We start from the raw sequence: 26,934 nt of genomic DNA on the forward strand, positions 1-26,934 counted from the left end.
GTAGGCCGCCTTGAAGTCAATTAACAGGTGGTGCGTAGGGATCTGGCGCTCCCGGCATTTTTGGAGGATCTGTCGTAGAGTGATGATTTGGTCGGTTGTCGATTTTCCTCCAACAAATCCAGCTTGGTAGCTTCCGACGAAATCTGTAGCAAGGGGCTCCAGTCTGCAGAAGAATATTCGGGGCAGGATCTTATAGGCAGCATTCAGGACTGTGATGACCCGGAAGTTAGCACAGTCCATCCTATCGTACTTGCATTCTTTCGGACGAAGTAATAATTAAAAAATAGCTTGAGTTTATTTTATTGTTAGTTAAGTTACCGAAATAAAAACTGACCAAATTTGAAAGCAAACCATTAATAACTGTCAGCCGTATGTTTGGCACCTTTAAGCAAAACCAACAGAATATTGAATCGGAATTTGTAAAGTGCTAAATGTGTCCATCGTTATAGGTGGTTTTATGAGTGCATAAGCGATTTTCAAAATTTTGATAAATGCAGACAAAAGCATTCATAGTTTGTTGTTCGAGAGTCTTATGTGAGTTGCTTCCATCTACTAAATTTCAATTTTCCGCCATGAAAAAAATTAACACAAATCTCGTAGAAAGCATTCACTTTTACTAACATTATTCCATCACCAATAATCTAATCAATTACTCCTTCAAAAGTTGCTTTTAAAATTTACTCACTCCCCACCATTCTAATAACATGCGTTTAACGAAAATTCTTGGAAAACACGAACCAGAACATTTCATCCAATTTCTATATGTACAAAACTAATTGCTGTTTCATTCTCGTTCAAACAAAGGAACGAACACAAACTCACACACCCTCACTCACTGAAGCCATTTTTAAGGCCCTTCAGGGCACGCACTCACTAAGCGCCTTTCGATGGCAATTTTTTTTGTTTTGTTCCTAATGGTAGCGTGAAATCGAATTACTCCTGCGCCGTCAAAAACTGGCGCAAATCAAGCCCACCATTTTACGATTATAACAACAAAAAAAGTGAGCGCTGTTCGGCATTGTTTTCGAGCAGCTTCCAGAACACGCACATGACCAGCTTTCACTCATCATTCAATCGAGTTGAAAATGCAATAAAAGAATCCACTCTTTTCTGGCTTCCATCGTCTCTAGCGTTTCCTCACCGAAAAGGAACTTTTTTTTTACGTTTCGTGAGCACGACTTTTTCTTGTCACTCACACCCCGTTGTAGGCCTCGGCAAGGATAGATATAGCTTTTTTCCCAGTTTTGTTTGTTTTATTTATTTTTCCCAAGCAAAAGCGAGCGAGAGAGTGAGTGGTACCGAGTGATACCGTTTCTGATGTGAGTAAAAGGTTGTTTTTTTAATGTATGCGAGTGTAGGTGAAGCAAAAATCGTGAGTGAAGTGACGTAATGTCAATCATGGCAGGAAATTGTTCAACAATCAGTCGAAGAAAATTCAATCAGATTCTAAAAACGGAACCCAATTTTCATTAGCCACACATAGCCGCGAGCATTCGGGGGGGCCCAGCTGTTGCTACAGCGAGACCAGGCGCCCAGTCGCGCCCCATTCCCAGCAACTCACCCGATTGGCCAACGTACTCGGCGCGGCTCCAGTACGGCTGAAGCTGCCAACGTTGCCAAACCACCGGAAATGGAACGGCGAATAGGTTTTAACATTCGCATTTTATTAGCTTTCAATTCCAACGCTCGGGAAGTACTGGTCCGTTTGCTTACCGGGAGTGAGTACTGGAGGTTGAGCGATCGGTAAAGTGAGGCCAAAAACCGAAAATCGGAAGAATGATCATTTTGCTCTGTATTTTCTGACATCTGGAAGAAGCTCTTCTGAAGCGAGAGCTGCCATTGGAAATACGTTTCATTTCAATTGCGTGTAATCTCGTACTTAAATATAGCTTCCTGTTGGGGGCATTCCGAGAAACATACAGAATCGGTTACATCATGTTGGAAGGAAGCTACGGCAGGCTTGAGTACTTGGGTTGAGGATTTCTGTTGATTTAAAGCAGCATGCTATTAATAATATTTTACGTTGAAAATTTCGATTTCCTATTCTCTTTAAAGAGGCCACAAAATGAGTATAATTTGTTGAACTCTTTTACACTTCATTTGTAGAAAAAGGAAATCCCTCAAGTTTTTTTTAGTATCTTGCATCAAACGTTAAGCTTAAAGGACGTTCCGAGGTCAGCAAAACATCTTCAAACTCTTGGAAAATATTCATGGCACGTGCGAGATGAAAACGTTCCACTGGTCCACAACCTAGCAGCTCAAGGTTTCATACCTTCAGAGCAGCAACGAAAGGGGCAGAAGAAGAAAAAACTAGCTTTCCCAGGTCGTTTGTCAATATTTTCCTCGGGATTATCCATTTCACAACTCATCTACCGACCGAAGGGGATGAGCTCTCACACTTCAATGGCGTCCCAGTGACCTCAGCTCAAGTGAGCTCACGGCATAACAGCACGTGAAAACGGGGACGAACGAGACAAAAAAAAGGCTCCTGGATACGATAAACAACGTTTTCCGCCACTTTCTTTAGGTCGGTCTATTCTGCTGACACCTTTGCCGGACCATTCCCCAGGCCCAGGCCTAGACAATTCAATCACTTCGCCACAATCTACTCCCTGTGTGCTGGATGGCCTACACAAAAACCTATACCCAAGCGTCAGTGCCACTTGAGCCGGTAGCCGGATGCAAGGACGATAACAACCGCAAGAACTGAACGAGGCAGAAAAACCATCACAAAACCACTCAACTGGTGGATGGATTCGGGAAGTGCATCCCACGTGCCGCTTCACTCCTTTAGCGCCGTCTGCCGTCTTGATGATCCTCTTTCTGCCTTATCATTTGCATGCACTGGGCCTGGATGAGCATTGGGCCGAGCATATGCACCGTGTTGCATCATCAGCAAGTTGCCGGTACCGTGTTGTTTTGCTATATTTTTTTTCCTCACTCGTTCTCGCTCCGGCTACGGCTGTTTGTTGATATTTGAAGTGTGTGCTTTAACCGTACCGTACGATGACGATGATGCGATGATGATTATCTTCGACAGTAATGATGGTATGGAATGTGCTTTTTTGCCGCTCAGCTCGCACGGCTTCCGGTGCGGATGTATGTGTGGCTTGGGCGATGAGTTCTTATGTCGATGATGCAGGTGCTTCGTAGGCGTAAGGTTGTTCTTGGCACTTGATATGATGTGGAGAGCACGATAGTACGTAAGAAGGTAATTTCACACACGTCCTGGTTAGCATTTTTTGTGCCTAACCCAAGCGGTTGTTGTATGTTTTTCCTCGGGAGCTACTATAGCTGTCGATTTTCCGCCAAATGCGCTGGTTGGTTTTGTTAATTTGTTTTTGCTGCATGTCGTACACATTAAGTTGAACTAAAAATTTACAAAAATACTCTAAATTATTGAAGTAAATTTCGTAAAATTCTAATTGTATACGCAGACAAACATTATCAGTTGAATTGGAAAGATTAACATGTGGAACTACAGGGCTTTATGAGTTTCATCTCAGAGCAAAAACAGATGGAAATATATGTGCAAAACTAGCTGCTCATCTGATTCTGTTTTTCGATCCACAAATTAGACTTCTCAACGAAAGAAAAACTAAATAATTGAACATGAGAAATGAATATTGACTTCACGGTCTTGGCTAACACCTTCACCTTCACTCTATTTTTCTTGCACAAAACTACTTCTGATCCTCTTTCTACCAAATGAAACTAAGGAGGATTCGTCAGCATTGAATAATCTCATCTCAGAGGCGCATGCGAGTGCTGGATAACTACAGCTAATCCTGTTATCTAAAGTACACCTATAAACATGATGATTTTCATGAAAAATACGTACATAAATACATACGAAACACACGTTTCAATCTTGAAAGATCAGGTAGAAAGAAATGAGAGGTAAATAATATAAAATACTGCTTTCGTTATTGCTGCCCCGAAATAAGCGAAACAGGTTCATCTTTCATCTGATGATCTTCATTGCCTTCTACATTTTGCATACTTTGTGGCGTTTTCCACTGAAATTCAAATCTACGGTTATCGGGTCTTTCGCATAAGAAATTTATGATTTCCTGATCACAGCACCCAAAACAAGCTACGCCAGATTTCATTACACATTTATCTAAATTTCCATTTTTTGTTGCTTCTTTACGCAATTCAATTAACTATTTCACATGGTGCCTGTACGCCATGTGATGAATATGGTAGCGTATTAAACGGAACAGCTTTCAAATGGTGCAGCTCGCAGTGAAATATTTTATTCATGCAACGATTCTCCCTCTGGAGAAAAACGTTCCTCCCAAAGGAGACGAGTGTTAATTAAATGAAAAAGAAAAGAAAGCAACTAGAAGAACCCTTACACTCGCATGCAAACAAGCAAACCGTCCATTCATCATACATGCGCGATGCGGAATATTGCTGCTCAGCATTTTGTATCCCGTGGAATTCTACGCTCTTTCGTCGTGCCGGACGAAACAGATGGTGATAGGAGTGTGTTCGACAGAGGAATGCGTATTTTCGCTTGCAAAAGAATCGTGCAAAAAGGGATGCTCTCTAGAGGAATAGAGCAAGCAAACCGAAACCGTACCCATCACACAACCAAGGTTAAAGGTTAGGAGTCACGTCACCGACCCTCTCAGTCTGATTTCCGCTTGGCATTCGAGGTCATACGGCTGGATGGCCAGATGGTGAAGAGGTTGCGAGTACGTGTGCCAACAAGCCGGAAAGCACTCACGGCACGCATACACACACACACACACACACCCAAACACGCGCTCGTCAGATAATAAGACCAGCAAACAGTGCCGGTAATGGTTGCAGCAGCCTCGGGCTCGCCAAATAAGCTTGCAGCAAGGCTCTCTGACACCAATGGAGGCGCATCACATCATCACCCGATTAATGCGTCCTATGTGTGTGTGTGTGTATGCTTGTATGTATGTGTGCAGAGTACGGCTCAGCTGACTCGGCTTCCCTGCTGTACGAGCCGGTCGTAGCCCTGATGATAACGGCAAAGTCGGCATGTACGGTCTAACCTTCGAGCTTTGCTTTTGGAACGCGTCCCAACTTTTAATATAAATAATCGTTCCACTTGCCATTTATGGGAAAAGCAGAGTAGGAAATCGGACGCGGGTAAATTGTGCCCGGGACAAACGAACCACAGCAAGGGGTGATGTTCGGTTGGCGACGGTCTGGTTCTTCGTTTGCTCCTTTTCCAGCTTTGCTGGTCCCCACCACACCCGGAGCAGCAACTGAAGGATGGATCAATATTTATGATGTACACGCCTTTACGTAACCACTTGCTATGATGCTTTCATGCGCTTGAAATGACGATACTGAGTCCCGGGTCCTGGCCAACCCAGCACTGTAGCGCCAGCTTGGCACGATACAATTTTCCTTTTAAAGCATAAAATGCGCCAGGAACGATTCGAGTGAAATGCTTTTTTCCCAGCTTTTTGTTATTGTTGCTGCAAACGACCTCCATCGATTTGAATGTGACCCGACATATACCCCCATTTTGACTTTACCGCTCCAACAAGAAAAAATGAGGTTTTTGGGTAAACCAGGAGCGCAACAACAGCAACCAAAATAACCTCGAATGCCATCGAAATGTCGTCAGTATTTTGCAAAATCATATTCTTCCGACCCCGGCCTACATTCGGTCGATCAGTCGAAACCATTTTCCACATTCAATCACCACACCAGCTCGAGCTTGGGAAAGAAATACATATTATGTTGGTGGGGGGCGTTTTTCAGTCATGAATAGCATTCGATGTGAAGATATTTTATTTATTTTTATGTAGCACCTCCCCCGCTTCCGCTCTTCGTCGCTTCTTCATACTCTTCCCTCATCCCTCTCTTCAGTTGGCTGGGAGAATTGGAACAATTTGGTAGCTCATATTTTTTAAAGCAAAAAGAAAACCACACGAATTGCATCGGTTGAAACGCTGCTGTAGGAAATATTGGGCGGTGTGGCAATTTTGAGCTTTCATTTCACGACCTTTTAAACGATGGCTCATAAATGGAGAAAACGTTATTTATACTGTGTGCAAAGGATTCCGTTTAGCGGTGCTGCTCGTGTTAGCTAGTAGCGATAATAATTGCTTTATGTATTTTGAATAACTTTATAGACGTACGGAAACATGTGTCTATAGTTTTATTCGTGCGGTTGATTATTGATAAAATATTGACCCTTTAGCTGTAGTCTCCATTGATTTTTGCTTCTTTTTGTGACGAAAAAGCGTCTGCGAAACATTGAAAAAGCTTTGCCGTTGTATTTGGAATACGAGTGGATTCCGGAATGTTATTCCGTGTCTTTGGTGTAATAATGTTTTTCGATCTTTGTTAAATAGCAACACGAGGTTGAATTTTTTAACAACGCAGTTAACTTGAGAATTTTCCATAGCAGTAGCATACTTTCGAACGATTTGATTTTAAAAACAGAAGGTTATCTTATGGTTATAATGCTGACAAGATAACTTTGATTGCTCTAGAAAATAATGCTTGTGCTTAGCATGATTGTGGATTAGTTATTTCATAAAATTTATTACGTTATCCTCTCTTCTCTTTTTGGCAAAACGACCTACTATGTCACGCCGGCCATCGAATGATTTCCTAGATTTGCTAACGCCACGCAGTTGGATAGTCAGTCCTACGAGGGAATGGTCCGGACGGTATTTGAGCCCCGGTCCTGCCGTGTGTAGACCGTTGTCGTTTTTTTTAGTCATGGTGTAAATCTGAAAATTGAGTCGGAGACCGTCTGATGGGTACTGTCAGGTTTTTACTGACTTACTTTTACTGATTTCATGAGCCTTCTCCGCTCATTTCCAGGTTACCCGCGAGGATAATACTTCAGAAATCTAAGGTACAGACGTTTTAGCTCCCGAAGGAAACGTCCCGAAACGGAAACGCGTTATGACTGCTAGGTTAGGGTAGCCTCGCGTCTTAAGTTTACAATCACCTCTACCAACTGAAAGAGCTAATGAGACTCTTCCAGTACTCAACGGTGATCCACTGACTGTGGCGATAGCATGCTCCTCCGGCTGACCAATCCCAATATGTATCCCGCCGCTCTCGATTCATGCTCGCCTTCGTTGCAGGTGAGAAAAGATCGCTCTTATCGTCTCAGCAATGACGATCCAATGCTTGCGATTGAAACACAAAAATGCAGTGACGTTTTTCTACGGTCACTAAATTGCCGAGGCAGCGAGACTCGGACCAGGAAGACATGGTCAGGTGTTTTCCTGACATCCGTGCATTTCGGGTTCTCAAGATGGCCTTGGGAGATTCCGTGCCCCATTAGCATTTGGATGACGTTTAACTAAACCTCCCCAAAAAGACGCTTTTAATACCGGGCCAGTCCAATTTTATCAAATAAGATAATTCGTTGCAATTGTTGGGTCATAACTCCGGGAGCAGGTAGGGAGATTTAGTATAAGCTGTCAAATAGATTGCTCAAATTAATAATTACAAAGATTTTTAAAAATTTTAAGATAAAATTAAAGGATAAAGCAAGAAGTTGCCAACATTTCTATTTGGTTGCCATCATGGGTTTGGTTTTTAAGCTCTTACAGTCGCCTTGATCTACTAATAAATAATATTATGCTTATCTATATAAGCCTTGCAACACAGAAATCTTGCGTACACGTTTGTTTATAAAAATCATAGAGAATATGGTAGCCATATTACAAATAACGTACATTCAGGCGCACTCTTCGATTAATTTATCAAGTGGTGGATGCATAAATAAGATTAAAATTTTAAGGTTAATAAGATTCAGGATAAAGGTTAAGAATGGTTCGTTCCATGTTTTCAGCTTATCAATTTTCAATGCAAACTTTAGCCAAACCCCAACCCATCGTTGAAGAATCTAAATATTTGCTACTCTTTACACAAAGCTAAAGATACTTCTATTTTCTGCTACTTGAGCAATCCTCACACTCCCGGGTTGGAAAATGATATCAACTCTGCCGGTCCATTTACAAAACCGTATAGTTTACGTTTCCCTGCCACCGACACGTCTAAACAGGAGTCAAACAGGGCCGCCTCCTAGCCAGAAGCTATGATTAATGAAATTTGATGACGTGCCATGTCAACTTTGTCATAAATGTCAGACCTTTCGCCTACCGGACATGAGCCATCCGACTTCGGTACACGCGCGATGGTTTCTTTATCTTTCTGACTTCCTGCATTCGGGCAGCCCACTCATAAGCTGGGCCTGCGAAAAATCACAAATCAACTGCTGAAAAAAAAAACAAAACAAAGCGATACGAAGGAAAAGCTCGTATGGGGGTGAAGCTGTAGCGACAGGGTGAATGCGCGTGTGTTTGTGGTTCGTCTCGTAACCGTACCACCACATTTTCTTGCCCGCTTATCCCACAATAAGGCTTGGGAGAAACGGGGCAATTTAAGCGGCAAGTAAAAGTTCTTCCCGGGCGATTCGAGCACGAACGTCAAGTGAACCAGAACGTAACCGCACACTCTTTCGCGTGGGACTCGGCTGTTGGTGTGAGTGTGTATGTGTGCTGCATCTTAAGTAAGAAAACATCGTCAAGATAGCGAGGAAGACAACGAACGCTTGGGCATTAACGATGAGACATAAAAAACACGGAGGCACAAGCAAAAGAGCAAAAGTGCCAACATTGCACGAGTCAGCTCTTAGTCGCTCCGACTAAAACTGAAAGAAAAACAAATCTCAACATCACTTAATCGGCCGGGCGTTTTCCTTGAAACGCACTAGGAGGTGCAGGAAGCGAACCGTCATAGCTCGCTCGCTTTTCCGCTAAAGACGCTCACCATAAAGCCCCGACCACCTTCATTATGTTGTGTAATCATAAAGGAAATTTATGTGACGACTTTATTATTTTGATTAATTATGTTTGTCTCGCTCTTCATGTGTCACCGGTTCTCGCTTTCCGTTCACACAAACACATCCGAGCCGGACCGGGTGAAGCTACGAGCCGACTCATCGCTAACAGGAAAACAACGGGGACAGACAGGTGGTAGGTGATGATGGCAGAAAATGGGATATCTTCACCTTGGAGACTGTGGCAACAAAGTTGCAAAACCGAACTGCTAACTTTCTGTGGTGTTAATGCTCCGGACATGAAATCAAGACAAAGGGTTCGGGGTAGGGGTCACTGTGAGAAGATCCTGAAGACTTTGGGGGACAATTTTCTCGGAAAACGGTACATTTCGTTCAGCTCGTCCGCTCCAACACACAAAACGTTCCCAGTCTCTGGAGAAGCAAATCCACACTCACAGCCGATGGAGGCGCCTGAAATCTGTTTCCGGACATTTTCCGACGCCCGGGTGACGGGGTGTGGTTCGTTGATTGGGAGGAACATTTTAATAGAGGTGTGCTGGAGATATGCGAAATCTGGATCCTCCAACAGTCGAGATGAAGCTTTCGAGATTGTGAAAAAGGGCTTCCGAAGGAATGAGCAGTTAATCAAGAAAGATGACAGCACCAATTGTTCACGATTGACGCGCACCATTTGATGGTTAGCTAGCACCCTGGAGGATAGCCATCATTCTTTCCTTTCACTCCTGTCTTTTTTACATCTTTTTTTTCTGAAAACACTTATCGAGCCACCCGGGTGACGAAGAGAACACGAGCCTTAAGGCAACGGAGGGAACCGGAGCGACGGAAGTCGGCCCGAGTAATGCTGCTAATTGAAAGTGAAAGCTGACAGGATGGTACGTCAGTCGACTGCGAAAAAGGAACCTGGTGAAGGATCCATCCGGATGATGAGCCGTTTCCTTTCGACTTTTCACAGACACAGCCGACCGATGGCGCCAATGTTCGGTCGTTAAAAGTTCATTTACAGATTGTTAGGTGTCGTTCGGGCTCATAAGCACGGCGGGCAGCGGGACAATGGGGCAAGCTCATCCGGCACTTCATTGCGCTGCTCTGGTTCTGGGAGGCATTAGCAAATTAGGCAGCTGACAACAGCTCATTAGAGCGATATGCTGTACATTACAGAGGTTCGTGTTAATGCGGAATCCTTTTCTAAAGTGTGTGCCAACAGCGCCTTCCGCTGCTACCGTAATGAGCCGTTTTCATGAGGTTCACTTAAACCGGATTTTTGGGTAGCGTTGACTAGTGATGATGTTTATGAAAATTTGTTACGATTTGAGATCATGCGGTTCTACATGGATTTCCTTGCCAAACTCCTCTTTATTAATTTAGCCATGAAGATGGCCGGAGATTATATCAGCTCTTTTTTATGAAAGTTTTAGATTCGTCGTCCTATAATTTGGACTTTGCAGAAAACACACATTCCATCCTAAGAAGATCGTTTATTTAGAACTTTTCCCCCAATCGCTATAACTACTAACCTTTAAAAACAACGTATGAAGGCATTAATAAAATCGCGATTAATCAATCTTTTGATGCACACCCATGGTTCGGGACAATGATGTCCATGCTATCAACAGATATAGCTTTTCGGAGGCTCTTAGTGGAATGGAAATTGGCACCTGGTATCCTATTAAATCTATATTCAGTAAGTGTCCGATTTTTGCTAACCATGTGAAGCGATGGAGTCGGATTTTTACCAAATTTCCTCTACATTTATCAGTTTCTTAACATCTTATGGGTGTCCCATTGTCATTACAAATACATATTGAGAACAGTTGTTAAAAAATCATTTCACATAAAAATACTAAACATCTAAATATTACATAAATAGTATCTGATCTGTTAGAGCTGCAGGGCAAGGAGCCAAAGACGCCTTATAAAATAAATCAAAAATATTTTTACTTTAACCTAGGTCTTCTTAAGCTGCTTGTAATTTGCCGAAAAGCATATTTTTCGCTAGTGATTCTATTGTTGTGATTCTATTGTTTCTATTGTATGTACAAAAAAAAAGTTAAAGTTTATCAAAAGTGATCAAAAAATGTTCAAAATGTAGGTTTTATGATTCTTAACGTCTAACGAGAACATCAAATTTGGCTATCAATTTTAGCTGTATTATTTTTTGAGGAGTCCTAGTTGATACCCACCGACTATCTCGTTCTGTAATTAAACAGGTCAATTTTACAATAATATCGAGCTAATTTGAACGATTGAGTTTGACTGTTATGTAAAGTCCTTAAATTGTTTAATCCGATTTAACTTAATTTTATCAGCATCGATCCTGGTAGATTCAGAAAAACGAAGGCTGAGATTTCTGTTCTCTGATCTTGAGAATTTTGGTTAAATCTTTCGACGTACGACTAGTTAATGGAGAGTAGGAAGGTGGGCAGATTGGGTAAATCCAGAGGCTCTATAGCAGAGCCCTAGCCTACTAATGACTACTAAAGGACATTAGGACCAAGTACCTAGGCACATGCAGCATCAGTTGATGTGCTTAGACTTGGAGACTAAAAGTATTTCAATTTTGTTATTATTCTGTAATCGATTTAAGTTTTTGAATAGCAATTTCCCATTACTCAAAAGCTATTCGTTGTGCCGTTACTCTTTACGTTGACTTTTATAAATCTCTTTTCCTACTTACTCTATTCTTTCGCTTCCTAAAATATTGTTCGTAATCCTCAAGAAGAGATACATCATGAACTACCTTTCTAACCCATTAAAAAATGCTACTCAGCACTTAATCTCTACCGCTACACTCAAACACCATGTTCGACTTGCGTGCTTGCTCATCAGTTTGCCGTTCGTCCAGTTCATCCGCATTGCGTAACAGCGTCGAAAAGCGTCGAAATTGGATCATTATTTTTCGGCCAGGTATTTGATTTATGGAGATGTCACCACTACAAGATAATGCCAAGGTGGCCAAGAAAAAAACAGTGAATGCGTGAAACACACAGGAATGTGCCGCCTCCCAGAGCAAATATGCTTGCACGTGTAGGAGCGTTTGCTTCGATAACTTCCACGCCTGCACGACGCATCAAAGTTGTCGAGTTTGACTAATGAGTGGCAATTTTCGGCAAACGGTACGGCGACGTGCCAGAACAAACACACCGACCGGAAAGACTGAAACGAGTTGCGGTGCTTTGTTTATCGGTTTCCGAACGACAACGTTGATGTTTAGACAGTCCGGGAAGTAGAGAGAGAGGGAGAGACAGGCGGACTAAGTAAAACAAAGAAAGGTGGAAAAGTTTTTCTTCTGTCCCATCGGTTCCATAACCGGGGAGGACATTTTTCAACAGAACCCCGGCAACAAAGGTGTGCCAAACAAGGGCAGAGGTGCTGAATGACGCCCTGTCCAAGACGTTGTTTGACAATGGATGACTTAATTAGTTCGCAACTCGAAGTGAATGTGTGTGTGTGTTAGAAAGATTTGTCGTTTCGTAGCGTCGATCTTGTGGTGTGCTGCGTTGTGGGAGATAGCATAATCAGCAAGACACGTCGCTGAAGAGTTCGTTTTTATGGTTCGCTTTACGCTTGGTTTGGGCCGCTCATCTATCACGTGCGCCTGGGACGCTACAAATTCTTTGCGGAGAACCCGAGAACAGGTGCAATTAATATACGTCACCTCTGCTTCACTCTGACCTTTCGGAAGCTTTGCAGCGTGTTTTGCGTCATAAAATGTGTCATTTTTTGTCACCCCAGTTCTGAAGGGGAACTCTGTTCAGGACTATGCAGAAAGCAAGCATTAATAAAAACGCCCACAGGTAGACAATGTTTGGCGGAACCGAATTGTAAAGGAACTGCATATCAGGGTTAAGCAAAAACTAAGCTCAAAGCAGTTGATTAGGGAAAGCGAAAGAAACGGAGCGTAAAAACCATATTTATAATTTTCATTTTCATTTTAACGGAACAGCATTAAATCTCGGCATACAAACAAACACAAAAACCTCCCTTGAGGGAACTACGTAACGGACGGTCCGGTAAAGTCCCGGGATGGAAGCTTTTTCATCCAATAACATAATCCTTAATCCAAACCCAACGATATGATTATAATATTTTTTGTGTGGTTTGATGGCTTTTAGTGTCAAGGAATGTAAAAAAGGAACCAAAACAAACAGCGACGCAAAAATCGGAGCTGGCGTATCGCCGAATCGGTGTTCCCGACCACAACACCACACAATCACTAGGGAAGGAGCAAAAACAATCACCAAACATTGTTGCAACATAAAATCAAGGCACAGGCGTAACAACAATACCGAGAACGTCGAAACTAATGCTTATTTTTTGGAATGACAAAGTTGCACGTGTTACTCTCGCTGACTTGGGTTGGGTTTTGGTGGTTTTTGTTTGCTTTTTTTCGCTTCCCTTTGCCAACCTGTCCCACCCGAGTCAAGGAGTATGTAGCACAAATGGGTAGCTTTAAAATTCATAGAAAATCGTCTCTTTTGCTTTTGTGTAACAAGTTTCGACATTGAATTTTCGGTTCAGCTTTCTTGGAATGATGCGCGGCCCAAAAATAGACTCCGCGGACGACTGGTACGCTTGTCTGTGCTGTGGCTACGGCCTACCGGACACCAATAAGCCCATACCAATGTCCGTGGAAGCGAAAAATCGTAGAAAATGAATTTCTCTCTTTCCATTACGGATTCGTGCGATAAACCGCCGCCGGACATTTCGGACCGGATGGAAATTAATAGAAAAAATCGGACTCACTTGACCCAAGCATCAAGTGAGTTTAAAAAAGTATGGAAACGAAACTGGTAATTTTGGTGAATATGGACCGAACAGCGAAGAGTAATGTCTTCTGCAAACAAGATACTAAGAAAGCTAACCGGCGAGGAAATGCTTGATTTGGCGAAAATTGTGGTAGGCAAGTTTGTGTCCTTTGATCAGTGTATTGAACAAGCTGATGATTAATTTTTCATTAGATAAACCACACGATTACACTTCTTAAGCATCCATTATCGTAGAGTTCCTCGCGGCATTTGCTCAGACTTAAAAACGGGTCTTAAAATATGATTCTACCGCTTCATGAAACGCGCTTTCAAATGCTTTACATTCCGACGCCTGAATTGCAAAAATGAAATTTGGAATGTTGCGCCTGTGAGTAGACAATCAGCACTACAGGAATTATTGTGAAAAGGTTAGATTTAATACCGCGGGCAACGGGAAAATTCAAAGTGTTGAAATAGATGGTGGATCTGGCAAATTCAAATTCAAATTTACTATTTCATCCTTTCCTCCGTAGCCTCGTGAAGGTAGATTGTGTATGCACCAGGCTCTCAAAAAGCTTGAAAATTTCACAAATCTCATCAAAAAGCATTAGCGTTAACGTTACAATGTACTTGCCTACAGGCTTTTTAACCATTTTGAAGTTGGTCTTAAAATAAACTCCAACTAGAAAATATATAGAAGAACGAATCAAAATATGCTGAACACAATAACTCTTTAGGACCTTTTTCATCAAATAGCTGGCTTAATCAAAAACTTAAAACCAAACAATTTCATTAGCCCGAAATGGTAGCTCGTGAAAGTATCGAACCTTGCGATTCGTTCCATAAAGGTAGAATGTTAAGAATCATATCAAAGCTCGGTTTTGCGCAAGGCTGAACAACTAGTCCCCCGTTTAGTCAGTCGGTTCAAATGAGAAATATTAATTTAATATTTAAAAAAATAAAAAATGTCCCTAAAGGTCAACATTTTATCAAACATCGGTGTCAACAAGTCAAAGATTTCTTTTTAAATATCTACTATTGCTATCTGACCATAGCTTGAGCGGTTTTTCTAATAAAAGTTTTTGTTTTTTTCTACATTTTTTCAATAATAGATTGAAAGTTAGAACACACCAACGCAACAACGCTGACGTAATCAACTGGGCCATGTAGCAGAGTTTGAGATGTGAAATAAGACAGGTGCACCATTGTTAAAAAATACAGCAACCCTCCCGCTAAAAAAGCGGAGAAAATAACTGGAGCCTCTCAACTGCACCATCGCGATTAAGGAAAGAAAACAATTTTCCAACCGCTTTTCCACAATGGATCCACCGAACTGGATAAGAACGACTACTTCAGGTCGTCCGAGAGCACTGACACGCTGCGGCTAGTCGGCCGACGACGACGACTTCCTGTACACTCCCGTATCTTTCCCTTTCTATCGCTCTTCTTTCCCCTGTTTTCCTTTACCATCTTTTACGCACGCACAAACACGAAAAGTGGTTCGTGTTTCTCCCCAAAGACACAGATACAGGCAATCGCTTAAAACGCAAAGACGCAGAAGCTCAAAATCCTTCGCGGGTTGATATTGTGAAGCACGAAGACGCTACCGAACAGAGGCAGCCGGAGCTACATCCTCATAGGCCTACTCGACACTCGGATCACCCACACTCGACGGTCACCCAACCGGACCAATGCCTAGCAGCAACAGCAGCAACAGCAGCAGCAGCAGTAGCAGACGGATTACCAGCCTGGATCGACGACGACTGACGCAGCTGACAAAATGGTGCACGCTTTTCATCATTTTAGAGTCTACGAGCGTTGGAAGCAGTAAGTGGCCAATTGTTCCCTTTGTTTATTTTCATTCTTCTCCGTGCTGTTGGTGGTGGCGCGCATTGATTCTGACATCATGTGCGCCGGAAAGGCGGCTGATGCTTCGTTAAGTTTAACGGTCAGAGTTGTTGGGTCAGTATATACATTTTTAAATTCATTCACGAAGGTCGTGTGGGTGTGCTGGACGGTGCAGTAGATAGAAAAGAGAGAACGATAGAGACTGTCCTTAGGACCAAAATCGGAAACGGTCTATCCTTCCACTCGAGATGATCCAATAAGTCCAATCGAGCAGGGGTTTTCTTATTCCACGCTGTATATAATCAATTTTCCACTCGACTACGGCGTCATAGTTTTTTTTTTTTTTTGCATCGAAGGTTTAACAGTAATCTGAACCGTCGTCCTACAAAGTGAATTGAATAAAAACTGTCCAGCGATGGAATCATCTACCAAACGAGTAGATGAAAGCGGATGAAACATGGGACAGAAATAACGTAACGCAATCAAAACAATCAACGAAATGTGACAAACTGTGTGAGCGTGTGTATGTGTGTGTCTTTTTCCTGGATCTCACAGGCTCTCACCTTATTACATGTTATTCCCTTTGAAAGGAACCAGGATAGGAGAGCTTATGTCAGGATAATCTTGGAAATAAAAGTGAGACAAAAAGTGGTACGCAATTGATCACACTGCCAGCAATAATGAAGAGTGCACACAAACTGTCCGTGATTGTTGAAGATTCTTCGCTTACTTCGGTGGGTTTTTTACGCCCCGTTTTTTCGTGGCTTGTCCAGCAATGATATGACGATGTAGCATCCCATCCAACACTGTCCAATGGAATCAGAAATGACAGCTCCTGTGCCTGGTGATGAAGTGTACTGGGTCCAGGGACGGCCCGCTTTCAAATGCTCTATTTCCGCGCAACAGTGACAGTTTTCTACAACGGTACAATGATTAAAAAATGGAATTCTTCGAATTTCGAAAGAATTTCGCCGGTCGCATCGCTCGTTGTCCACAGTCAAACACCGGATACACTATTTGATGGTATTTTCTCTTCCGAGGCAATCCTAAAACTGTGCCTTCTTGGGCACAGGATTAAAGGCTACTGCTGAAAGCGATCTACAGACAACCGAGTATCATGCAATCAACTCCACTGCGAACGTTTTGTGTCTGCGTGTGTGGAAAATTTGTTTCGTATCGGTCGATACGAAGAGACCAAGGGGACCGGATAACGATAAAATAAAGTCCTATACTTCTCTGTCGTCAAAAATCATCCCAACGAGGCGAGAGATCCCCGCACAGTACAAAAATGAAACTCAAAATAGGTCCGCCCATCATGGGGCTATCGTTCGGAGGTTTCAATGGTGCTAGGGGGACATTTCTTGCCAGTTCCGACAACGCCCGACAATCATCATCGCTTGAGATCTGACAGGAATAAGTGGGACGTGCGCACAAAAAAAAAATACAGTCAAGCCCATGTCGTGCTAGTACTTGCTGAAATTGAATTTTCCATTTCATCGATTATCGAGGATGAAGCTGTACGGGATCATCCTAGCGAGGATGATACTTGGTAGAGTGAAAGTGAAAAGAGCTTTCCCACTTATCCAATCCATCCCAATAGCACACACATACGCACCACCAGTTTTCCTCTTTTTGTTTACTGCTTTCGTGTTCGGTAAAGTGTTGCCAAATGTAACACAGTAGAAATAAAGGGAAACAATAAAAAGTGCTCCCCATCCGAAATCCAACCGACAGGCACATGAAAGTTTGCTGTGTTTTATTCTTTTTTATTTCATTTCTCTTCCTGGTTTGGGGGTGGTGGTGGTGATGGTTAGCCGAGATCCGAATGAGTTCCATTGAAAATTTGTACGAACCTGATTGAGCGCATCCCGTATCAGCAGAATCGGAAACCCGGCTGGATGGTTCAGGCTCAGCTTTGTTTGAAAAGTTTCTATCAATAGATGATGGAACCAGAAGCAAGTGGGCTCGTAATTCCATCATACAACGACTGCCAAGTTCCGATGAATAGCAAACATTGGAAAAAGCTAGATGCGTGCTCTTGTTTCGAATTTTTTAAGGCTTGTTTTATTAAATTACTTTGTAAAACGTATCTTTTACAGGAATTGATAATGAAGCGTTACACAATTTTGAGTGGTTGTTGAGCTATTTTATTAATCAAATTGATATAATTTTTGCAATTAAAGAGAATCGAATGAAGATACTCAGTTACATTCACAGTAAGAGTAACTATAATTTTCCAAGAATGAAAAAAATATTGAAGCATATTTTGAAGGAAAAAAAAAATATTGAAAGATAACAAACAATCGTAACTACTATTGAAACTTTCCAACATTTCATCATTTCATCAGTTTTTTACACATGTAAAAAGTGTTCGCTTAAATCTATCTTACGATGAGCAATAAAAACGACTGCGCTAAGTTGAAGCTATATCTCAAAATTTTTGCCACTCCATCATCAATAGTGAGTGACGATAACGGGTGGAAAATTTTCAGGGCTCTTTCCTCCGCCCTCTCGTCTAAAAGTTTGCGTGAAAATTATTTGCCTAATTGAAAAATTTAGCACAACCTCCAAAACGAACAAAATAACTACTTAACAAAATTACACTCACCGGCCGGCCGGCACAGTAAAGGTCTGGCTAACAGGCAAACAAAAACAACCCAATTCGTACGCTTTAATAGCTTGATGCTTGATGATCGATGAGGATATTGTTACTCTTCAGTTGCTCGATTCTACTAGTACTTTCGGAACATGGCTATACCGGCAAATGCTCGCTTACCTAGAATTCTTGGTACTGTTTGGTGCGTCAGTGTAAGATTTATTTCAATTAACGCAACTTTTCCGTGAGTTGGACAGGCAGTACGCGAGCAAGGAGGAAGTAGCTAATTGAAATGAAAATATGCAATCATGGGTATGAAGGACGAAGCTGCTCCAGCGACGGAGAGGATGATTAATGTTCCGACTTCTTAGGAATCGAGCTGCTAATGCAAGGAACACAGGTCAAGAGTTTAAAATTGAAAGGCTTCACAAATGGAATAAGCCAGGAAAAGACTTTTTCGATTTTCTATAAAAAGTATTATTTACCAAGCTGTGTTGATATTGGATGACGCTTCATTTTTCCCTTTCCAGGTTTAATAACTTCCCCCAGTAGTACCTCAGCCAGTACCACGAGCACAGATACCACTACCAGCAGCACTACCACAACCACCAACACCATCCCCAGTAGCAGCAGCTGGCTGGAAAGTACGAGTCCCGCTAGCACCCCTGGATCCTACTTCACAACCGCAGCCACAGTTCCTTCCATCGAAACACTGCCCCGTTTCGAAGCACTCGTGCAGGAAAGTCCAAACAGTTCCCGGGGCAAAACACTACCCCTGCTGGGTTCGGGTGCACTCCGAGAGACCTTGTCCCAGCCGGACGGTGGCCGAGGACTAGCGACCAGCAAGCGTGGTCCGGCTAGCAGTAGTAGTAACGCTATTAGCAGTAAAGGTAGTATCACTAGCACCAGCGTCAGCAATGGCATCAACGCACACACAACCGTCGCACCGACACTGGTGGACGCGGTGGAACCGAGCGGTAGTGGAGCGAGCAGTAGTTTTAGTAAAATCATTAGCGCCAATCTAATACTCGCCGAAGGCGGTGGACACGGGGAGGTCGGTAAGATCGGACCGGGCCAAAAGGTGCCGGTCGGATTCTCGGGCAGCAGCAGCAAGGTGAGCTCTGGGAAAGTTTCCAATGCGAAAGGTGCATCGTCGGAGGTGGAACCGAGTGGTAATCGGCTCGAGGGTGGTGATGTGGTGACCACATCCGAGGGTAATTTCAGTAAGATGTACTTCGAAACCGACAACCACACTACCATTGCGTCCCAGGTCGGATCGATAGCGGTGTTGCCGTGTGCGGTGCGTAACATCGGTGAAGGTGTGGTGAGTATTAGCTTCCGTATGGTTGATGAATTGAACCGAGTGTGAAGCTGGCTCATTAATGATGTTATCCATTGTTGCTTGTGGTGTGGTCTTAGGTGTCATGGATCAGGCGGAAAGATTATCACCTGCTCACGATCGGTGTCACTACGTACAGCAGTGACGAGCGGTTTAACATCATCCATTCGGAAGACACGGAGGTAAGTGAAGCTTGCTGGAGTGAGTGACTGTTAAAATCAACAGAATTATTTCAAAAAAATATCGAATGAAACAATTTTAAAGCTAACGTTTAATACTCACTAAGCGTTAGCTTAAACTACTCGCTCGTCGTGTCGACTCGCAGGGTGAGAAAAACACCCAAGTACCAACGCACCTCAAACATTTCTTTGATCATGCTAAGAACCTTACGAAACAACGCTCCGCATTTGATCTGACGATTCCATCAGGAAATGAAAAAAGTACATCAAGACGAAGGCGAAAACACTTCAACTAAAGTGACACAAGTGCGGTCGCTTCCAGAGCCTGACGACACACCAAAAAAAAAAGTTCATCATCAAAGTGACTTTGGGTGAACACGTCATGCGGCATGACGAAACTTAGAACGTGCTGACGTCTTATCTCCCATTTCCCGCACCGCAGCTCGCTCCTGGAGTTCGATGCTTCGAGTCTAGGTACTAGCAGTGCACCCGGATGCGGGTGTCCGTGAACAATTTTTACTACCCCATTTCGGTTTCGACCCTATCATTCTGGGCGTGATTGCACCCGGTTCCTTTGGTTCCCCTTGCGGGACTCGTAGTTGTTTGTAAAAGCATAAATCCAGTTTTATGTCCAACTGCCGATGGGATTTTAAGAGGCATCCTTCAGGAACGTGCTAGAACGAAAACGGATACACTCTGTTCTCACGGCGGAATACTTGGGATGGGATAAGCGTTGCTTCTGGATGCATGTTTGGTGTAAAAATACAACCCAGAAAATAGAGTAATCGTAAGAAAGCGGAGAAAAGACGGGTCAAAAAATGGAGAAATGCATTGCAGGTGTGTTACATGTTTTACAATTCGTTTAGACGTTAGGCGTACAATATTCTGAGGTTTGTGAGAGTAATTATAAAGATGACGAGATCTTAAAACAGGCTCATCAATTTTGAACTGAATATTTCATCACAAACAACCAAATAACAATATAAATAACAAGCGCCTAAATTTATGCTGTTAAAAAATGTGATTCAAAGCATTTTTGAAAATTACCTTACTAATTACGTGTTATAATCTCAAAAGGCAAGTCAAAATTGTACAATAACCGCTTTCTGTATCAAACCGATGCTAATGAGTTGTTTTATTCTCCTCCTCGGCTGTGTCAGAATACTACACTGCGCAAACTGTTTTGAAACACAGGTTTATCCTTGCCTTTATCCATGTCACAATAAGACACAACTTTCATCTGCTTTTTTTCTCATAAATCTCGTTTGCTCGTGCGTGCGTAAGCATGCTCCACAGAATCGTTCTCCACAATCGCATCAGCAAACCTGTACCAACCGTAGTGTGAATGAACTACGGTAGAATGCGTTTGCAACAAACGAAATTATTACACTTGGCTGGTTGGCTGGCATTAAGTGCTCTTCAGTGGAAAAGACGCTGAGCTAGCTGGTGGAATGACTTTTTTCTGCTGCTTTCTCTGCCGCTCTTTCTCTCTCTCTCTCTCTCTCTCTTTTACTGCAAGCCAATACGCTGATGGCGATAAGTGACGGTGAGCTTAAATTATTCATGACTTGAGACAGATGAAAGATGTGAAAACGTTTGCTTACAGCGCAGGCTGGGGACGTCTAACAGATGGGAAGTCATTTTTAAAGGACGTAAGTCTTAGTCCACCACCCGGTTTTGGGCTGGTGTGCGCGCTTTTGCTAAACCAATTCCTCTTCGTTGAAATTTAAGCAATTCATCAGAATCCATTTAAAAGACGGGCTGGTACGGCAAAGGTGGTTTACGTCTTAAACTCGTTCGAAACATTAGACTTGGTGCACTGGTCTGGTGAGGACGCTCGCTTGCACTGGGCCAGTTTCGCACCCCATACACGCACATACATTTGATTTCATCACACAACCCCCGGGGTACCGTATCAATCAACCCATCCTGTCTAGCGGGCATGTTGAGTGTGCTCGTCACAGATGCAATTGAACATTTCAGCACCGTTTCGCAATCGTTTTGCTTCCGATGCAAGCGTAGCTCGTAAACGAGCACGGCCGGGATATTCGAGTGTACAGCACGCTTTCGGAAAAAGCGCACTCACAAGCGTTCTGGGTTTGCGGCTTTACTCACATATCGATATCGCGCCATTTGGACTATCCCTTGACTAGCATGCACTGTACAGGAGGAATGACTATGGGATGTTAAGTTTTGGACAGCTGTTCAATTTTTTCAATTTACTGGAAAACGAGTTGAATTTTTTTCATATTTTATTTCTAATAATTTTTCTAAAAATTTTTACTTCTGGAGTGTTAAATTAAAACTGGATTGATTTGCTTTACTTTAGAAAATTTAAAAAAATATAATTTCAAAACAAGAATATTCTGAAAAAGTGATGGAGGTGTAGGCGACAGTTTTCTAATTTCATCCGGACCGTCCCGTCGTAGTGAAGACTGACTATTCAACTATGTGGTATCGGCAAGTCTAGTAAGCCATTCGATAGTCGGCGTGTCCTAGATGGTCGTTGAGCCACTAAGAAGAATCTGAAAAGGGCAATACACTGTACAAGAACAAAATCTTAATTTTCTTTGTTTTCAATTATTGTTTTTTTAATCTGCAGCCTTCTTGAAACTACTTTATTTAGTAATAATCCACTATGTCAACAAAGACTACAATTTTGACCCGTGCTTATACCGCTGTGCATTCTATTCAATGATATTCTTCTTCACTTCGGTTACATTATTCACTGGTCCCTAGTGTTTCTTGCCATAAGCATCCGGTTTCGCGTGCAAATTCAATCATCATCATCATGATCATCAGCATCATCGTTGCGCCACTTCTCTGCAGCATAAGAGTCAGATGGACGTACACGATGCATTCGGGCATCCGGATGCATTAGCTGCCGAAACCGCAGCTGTACCGATGCGGAAACCGTACGCCCATCATTCACCGTCAATCGGTTGTAATAAATTTTCTCCATGTGAGGGTGCCGGGTCGGACTCGGTACTCGTTAATTATACCATCCGCTCGTCGAGTACGGTACGAGACACTCGCATGTACGGACACACACACACACAACAACTCTAGGTAGCGACTGTTGAGTGATGAAGCAGCGCAAATCAACAATCCAAATGTTTCGCGTAACCGTAGAAGCTTTCGATGGCTGCCAGCGGAACAAAGTTTGTAGCGCTATTAAGTTAAATAATGTAATCGCTACAAGCTACACTGTTCTAATTCGCTTGAAAAACATTCAATTAAATTCGACATGCTGTTGGTCCCATAAATGTAACTACAAAGAAAAAGAAATGAGGAAAAATGCTCAAGCCGTCAACCGATAGAAGGAGAAGGAAGCTCTAGAAGGAGCTCTTTTAAGTGAACTGACGAGGCAAACAATTATTCACTGCTCATCTAATTAACTTTCCTGCCTGCAAAGCATCAACGGATCGATTTCACGCGTAACAAATTCAACAAGTTTAACCGTTTTAAAACCCCGGGCTCTAAAACAGTTCTGCAATTGAAGCTTTTGTGGTACCATTTGCAAGCGTGATTGCATTGTGGAATTCACCAAATTCAACCAACCAAACAAAACATACCCAAACAATTTCAATGATTGGAGCGGAAGTTACGATAACGTGAGTTATTTTCGGAATGCGAATGCTTCCTGCTACATTGTTGCTTCCTTCAAGGGATACAGTTCAGTATCGAAGAGAGATGAGAATAAGTCTTTGAAAAACTAAAATCAATAAAATGTTGTGTAGTGTACGAAAAAAGATCATCGATAAATACTCTTCAAATCATTGAAAACAAATTTTAAGCATAGGAAAACCTAATTCATACCGTGAATGACCATGCGCCTCCATTTGAAATTACTTCCAATTCAGCTCAAAACATTGTCTGCAAGATTTTATTTATCAACCACTGTACATAAACAAACCTCTCCTTACGGAGAAATTCGGTACACGTGTACAGTTCCCCAAACCACACTCCCCAGCTCTCCATATACTTTCGTGTTTCCATTTTTAAACATTTAGCCTCCCCTAGGAAATGTGACGCTTCCGTTAAGCTTCCGTATCGTGTGATGAGGGACGGATGTGCAAAGTACAGCGAAACATTTTGTAGCCTATTTGTTTTTGGCACGTCGCCCGAACCTGGCTGGTAATTACCGAGGAGCCAAAGGTTTCGTGACGAAAGACAGGCAGATTCCGACCGGGCTAGCGTGTTTGAAAAAATCGAAGCAACGCAACACCAAAAAAAAAACAAAAAGCATCCTTATATTCAAGCACGGTCAACTGCTTTAGCCACCGCGGGTAGCCATTGGGACTAACTTTTTGATTGTTGGTATTGGCTAAGGTAGGTAGGATGTTTCTGAATTTTGTACGATTTTCGCTTCCCGTTCTCCGTTTTGGAGCAAGGTTAAGGCAGTCGGAAATGTTGTTTTTTCCCTCCAACCTCGCAACCGGAAGCATTGAAAGAAGATGAATTCGTTACGCTTTTTTTTGTGTGCGCTATCTTTACGCCCCCAAAGCACGCAAAACTTCCGTGCGGTCAATTTTGGCATTGCGCCTCCCCCCCTACCCGTACCGTGCAGAACCATTAGTTCCCTAAACGACTGGGACGGAACGTGTACCCAGGGGCGAACCCAATTGGACTAATTCTCGGATTCGTTCACCTTCTAACGTTTCCTGCGAGCGTAACGGTGGTCAATAAAATTTGCTTTTATCGCTTCTGCTGCTGCCCGCTAGCTTGTCCTTGGCGAGCAAAGCGGCTCTGTAGAAGCAATGCAGCAACAAAAAAGCAAAAAAAAATAGAGAAAACCACACGTCCCACGTGGAAGGCGTGGAGCGAAATAATGTCCCATCGGTCAACGTTTGAAGCCGCCACTATTAAGCGTGCTAAGTCGTGACCGGCATGCTCTATCAGTGGGCGCTATTTGTATCGATCGGATCGTCGGCGATGGTTTAGCGACCAGCAGGGACAGGATGCTGAGCGCTCGCATCGAACTCTACGGCCAACGCTGGGATGAGATGTTTATTGTCGTTTACTGTCTAGAAAAGCATTGCGCCGAACATGAGATGCCACAATAATAGCAAGCAAAGGTTATTTATACGCTGGTAATTTCAATCACATGAAACATTTTTCCACCACCGATGTAAATCGCTATGCGGAAGGATTGAGCTGTAAACTTAGCCGAGATAGTTTGATTATTTCAATGTTGAATTGAATGCGAGCTAAATTACAAAACTTTGGGAATGTTGTATAAGGATCGTCCAGCGTTCAATAAGTGAAATCTTTTTCATTCAAGTTTAGATTGACCGTTTAAACACCCTTATATCTTTAAAATAACGTATTTTCTTTTCATTTAATAAATCTGCTGTATTGATTTATTCTTCACTTTCTTTTCCAATCTTTTCTTCAGGAATGGCCACTGCAGATCAAGTACGTGCAGTTACGAGACGCCGGTCTCTACGAATGTCAGGTTTCGACACATCCACCGACGTCAATCTTCGTCAAGCTCGACGTGGTCGGTACGTACCTCCAAATTCATTCACCTTCACCAATAAACATCGAAATTTTTTTGATCGATAACTTCTTAACGCGTGGTTCATTTGTTGAATCTTTTCATTCTCACAGAAGCTAAGGCGGAAATTTTTGGACCGTCGGAAAAGTATCTAAAGCCGGGCTCGATGCTACGGCTAACGTGTCGCGTCGTGCAGAGCAATGAGCCACCGTTGTACATATTCTGGTATCACAACAATCGCATGATCAACTACGATGCACACCGGGGCGTCAACGTATCCACCGAGGCGGGTATGTGATTTATTTTTCACACAAGCACCACACATCGTGTCCTATCAACGGAATGATGATGTAGCATCCCGAATGTCGATTCAATTTGTATGAAATTTTGTTTACTTTGGTTGAATTCCGTAATGGTGCGGCAAGCAAATCATGGCCAAACTGTACCGTATTGCATCATCATTTACATATTCAACATTTTGTTGACGTTGCTCTAAGCAGCGTATTTCGCTAACACACATCGTGTATTGTCACTTCCCGCTTTCTTCCTCTATTCGTCTGCAGACAATCGGTACTCGGAGCTTGTCATTTCACACACGAATACACTTAACTCGGGAAACTACTCGTGCGTTTCAAACAATGCTGTAGCTGCATCGACGCTGGTGCACATACTAAACGGTAAGTAGCACTAAAAAGTTTGGCTTTAAATCATTAAAGTTTAATGTTTTTTTTTTTATATATATATAATTGTGCATTTAACTATCAAACCAGAGATGCAACATTAATGTGCGCAACCTTTTGATGGATTTTTCAATTCTTTTTATATATTTTTTAAAGCTTATTTTTGTATGATACGTTTTAAACCTTATCGCGAAAAAAACTTTATGAGATTAATTGCGGTTTTAGCTAGTTTTACGGCAAATAAGTATTATGATAATATGTTTTAAAATCACGAGCAAATGAATTATGCCTAGGTTGGAACGCGAGCGCCTTAAAGTATGCATTGTGTTTTAGTTTTCTGTACGACAACAGAAGACTTCTCGATTTTTTGGTAAAAATTCAGTTTAAAAATGGTAATTGCATATTTTACAACTCAACAAACTGAACAATTTAAGCGCAAATATTTTTTGATGTATATTAGTCGTTTGCTGTTGTGATTCCTAGCTATAAAATACGCAATATTCAAAAAATGACAAATAAATTATTTCCATCATACGAAATAACCATAAAAGTACAACATATCGATTAACAGACACAGCCATCATTAAAGGCAATCCTCTCACTGTTATCGGTAACTTTTTGTCCCCTTTTCCACCTCATTTTCCAGTTCTTTTTCCCATTTACATCCTTTGTGACCCTATGACCCTGTAACATACAGCACCAACGATAAATGTGTGACAATCGTATCCGTTCATTCTCGCGCTTTCTCACGTGTGATCTCTTTCTCACTCTTTCCTTATTTCCACGGGCCCGCTCTGCAGGCGAAAACCCGGCAGCCATGCAACACGGTGATCATGGAAATGCGGTCCTGGTAGCATCTCATATTCATCTGCCGCTGGCAATTGTAACATATCAGGTCATCAATTTCGTCTTAAATATGCATTGAGTTCACTGCACAACGAGAACACGGTGCGATGGACTAATAGTGGTGTGGCGAGTGGTAGTGACACAAAACAAAACAAAAATAAACATAGTACACCCAGAGACACATAAGATTAAAATAAAAGCGTGTACATTTCGATGTGGAATGTACGGTTGCAGTGCAGTTGATGTAATGTGTACTACGAGACAGGATAGAAAAATCAACTGCTGCCTGCTGCAGCAGTACCAGTTCGAATGAACTTTAAAAACAAACTAGTGCAATGCAGTCGGGTTTAGTTTGACAATTAAGGATCTACTCGACG

At 42.4% G+C, this 26,934-nt stretch overlaps 1 protein-coding gene across 1 annotated transcript; it reads left to right on the top strand.

Annotated features, from left to right (window-relative positions):
• Nucleotides 1–15,260: 15,260 nt before the first annotated feature.
• LOC126564510 (uncharacterized) lies at nucleotides 15,261–26,691 on the top strand. The gene is made up of 7 exons (XM_050221576.1): nucleotides 15,261–15,396; nucleotides 18,544–19,337; nucleotides 19,433–19,534; nucleotides 24,930–25,038; nucleotides 25,145–25,321; nucleotides 25,595–25,708; nucleotides 26,512–26,691. Exons 1-7 carry the CDS (start codon nucleotides 15,261–15,263, stop codon nucleotides 26,634–26,636), a joined length of 1,557 nt encoding a protein of 518 aa, XP_050077533.1. The 3' UTR covers nucleotides 26,637–26,691.
• The last annotated feature ends 243 nt before the right edge of the window (nucleotides 26,692–26,934 follow it).

Source organism: Anopheles maculipalpis, chromosome 3RL (assembly GCF_943734695.1).
Source record: "Anopheles maculipalpis chromosome 3RL, idAnoMacuDA_375_x, whole genome shotgun sequence".
In the NCBI taxonomy this organism is placed as follows: Eukaryota; Metazoa; Arthropoda; class Insecta; order Diptera; family Culicidae; genus Anopheles; species Anopheles maculipalpis.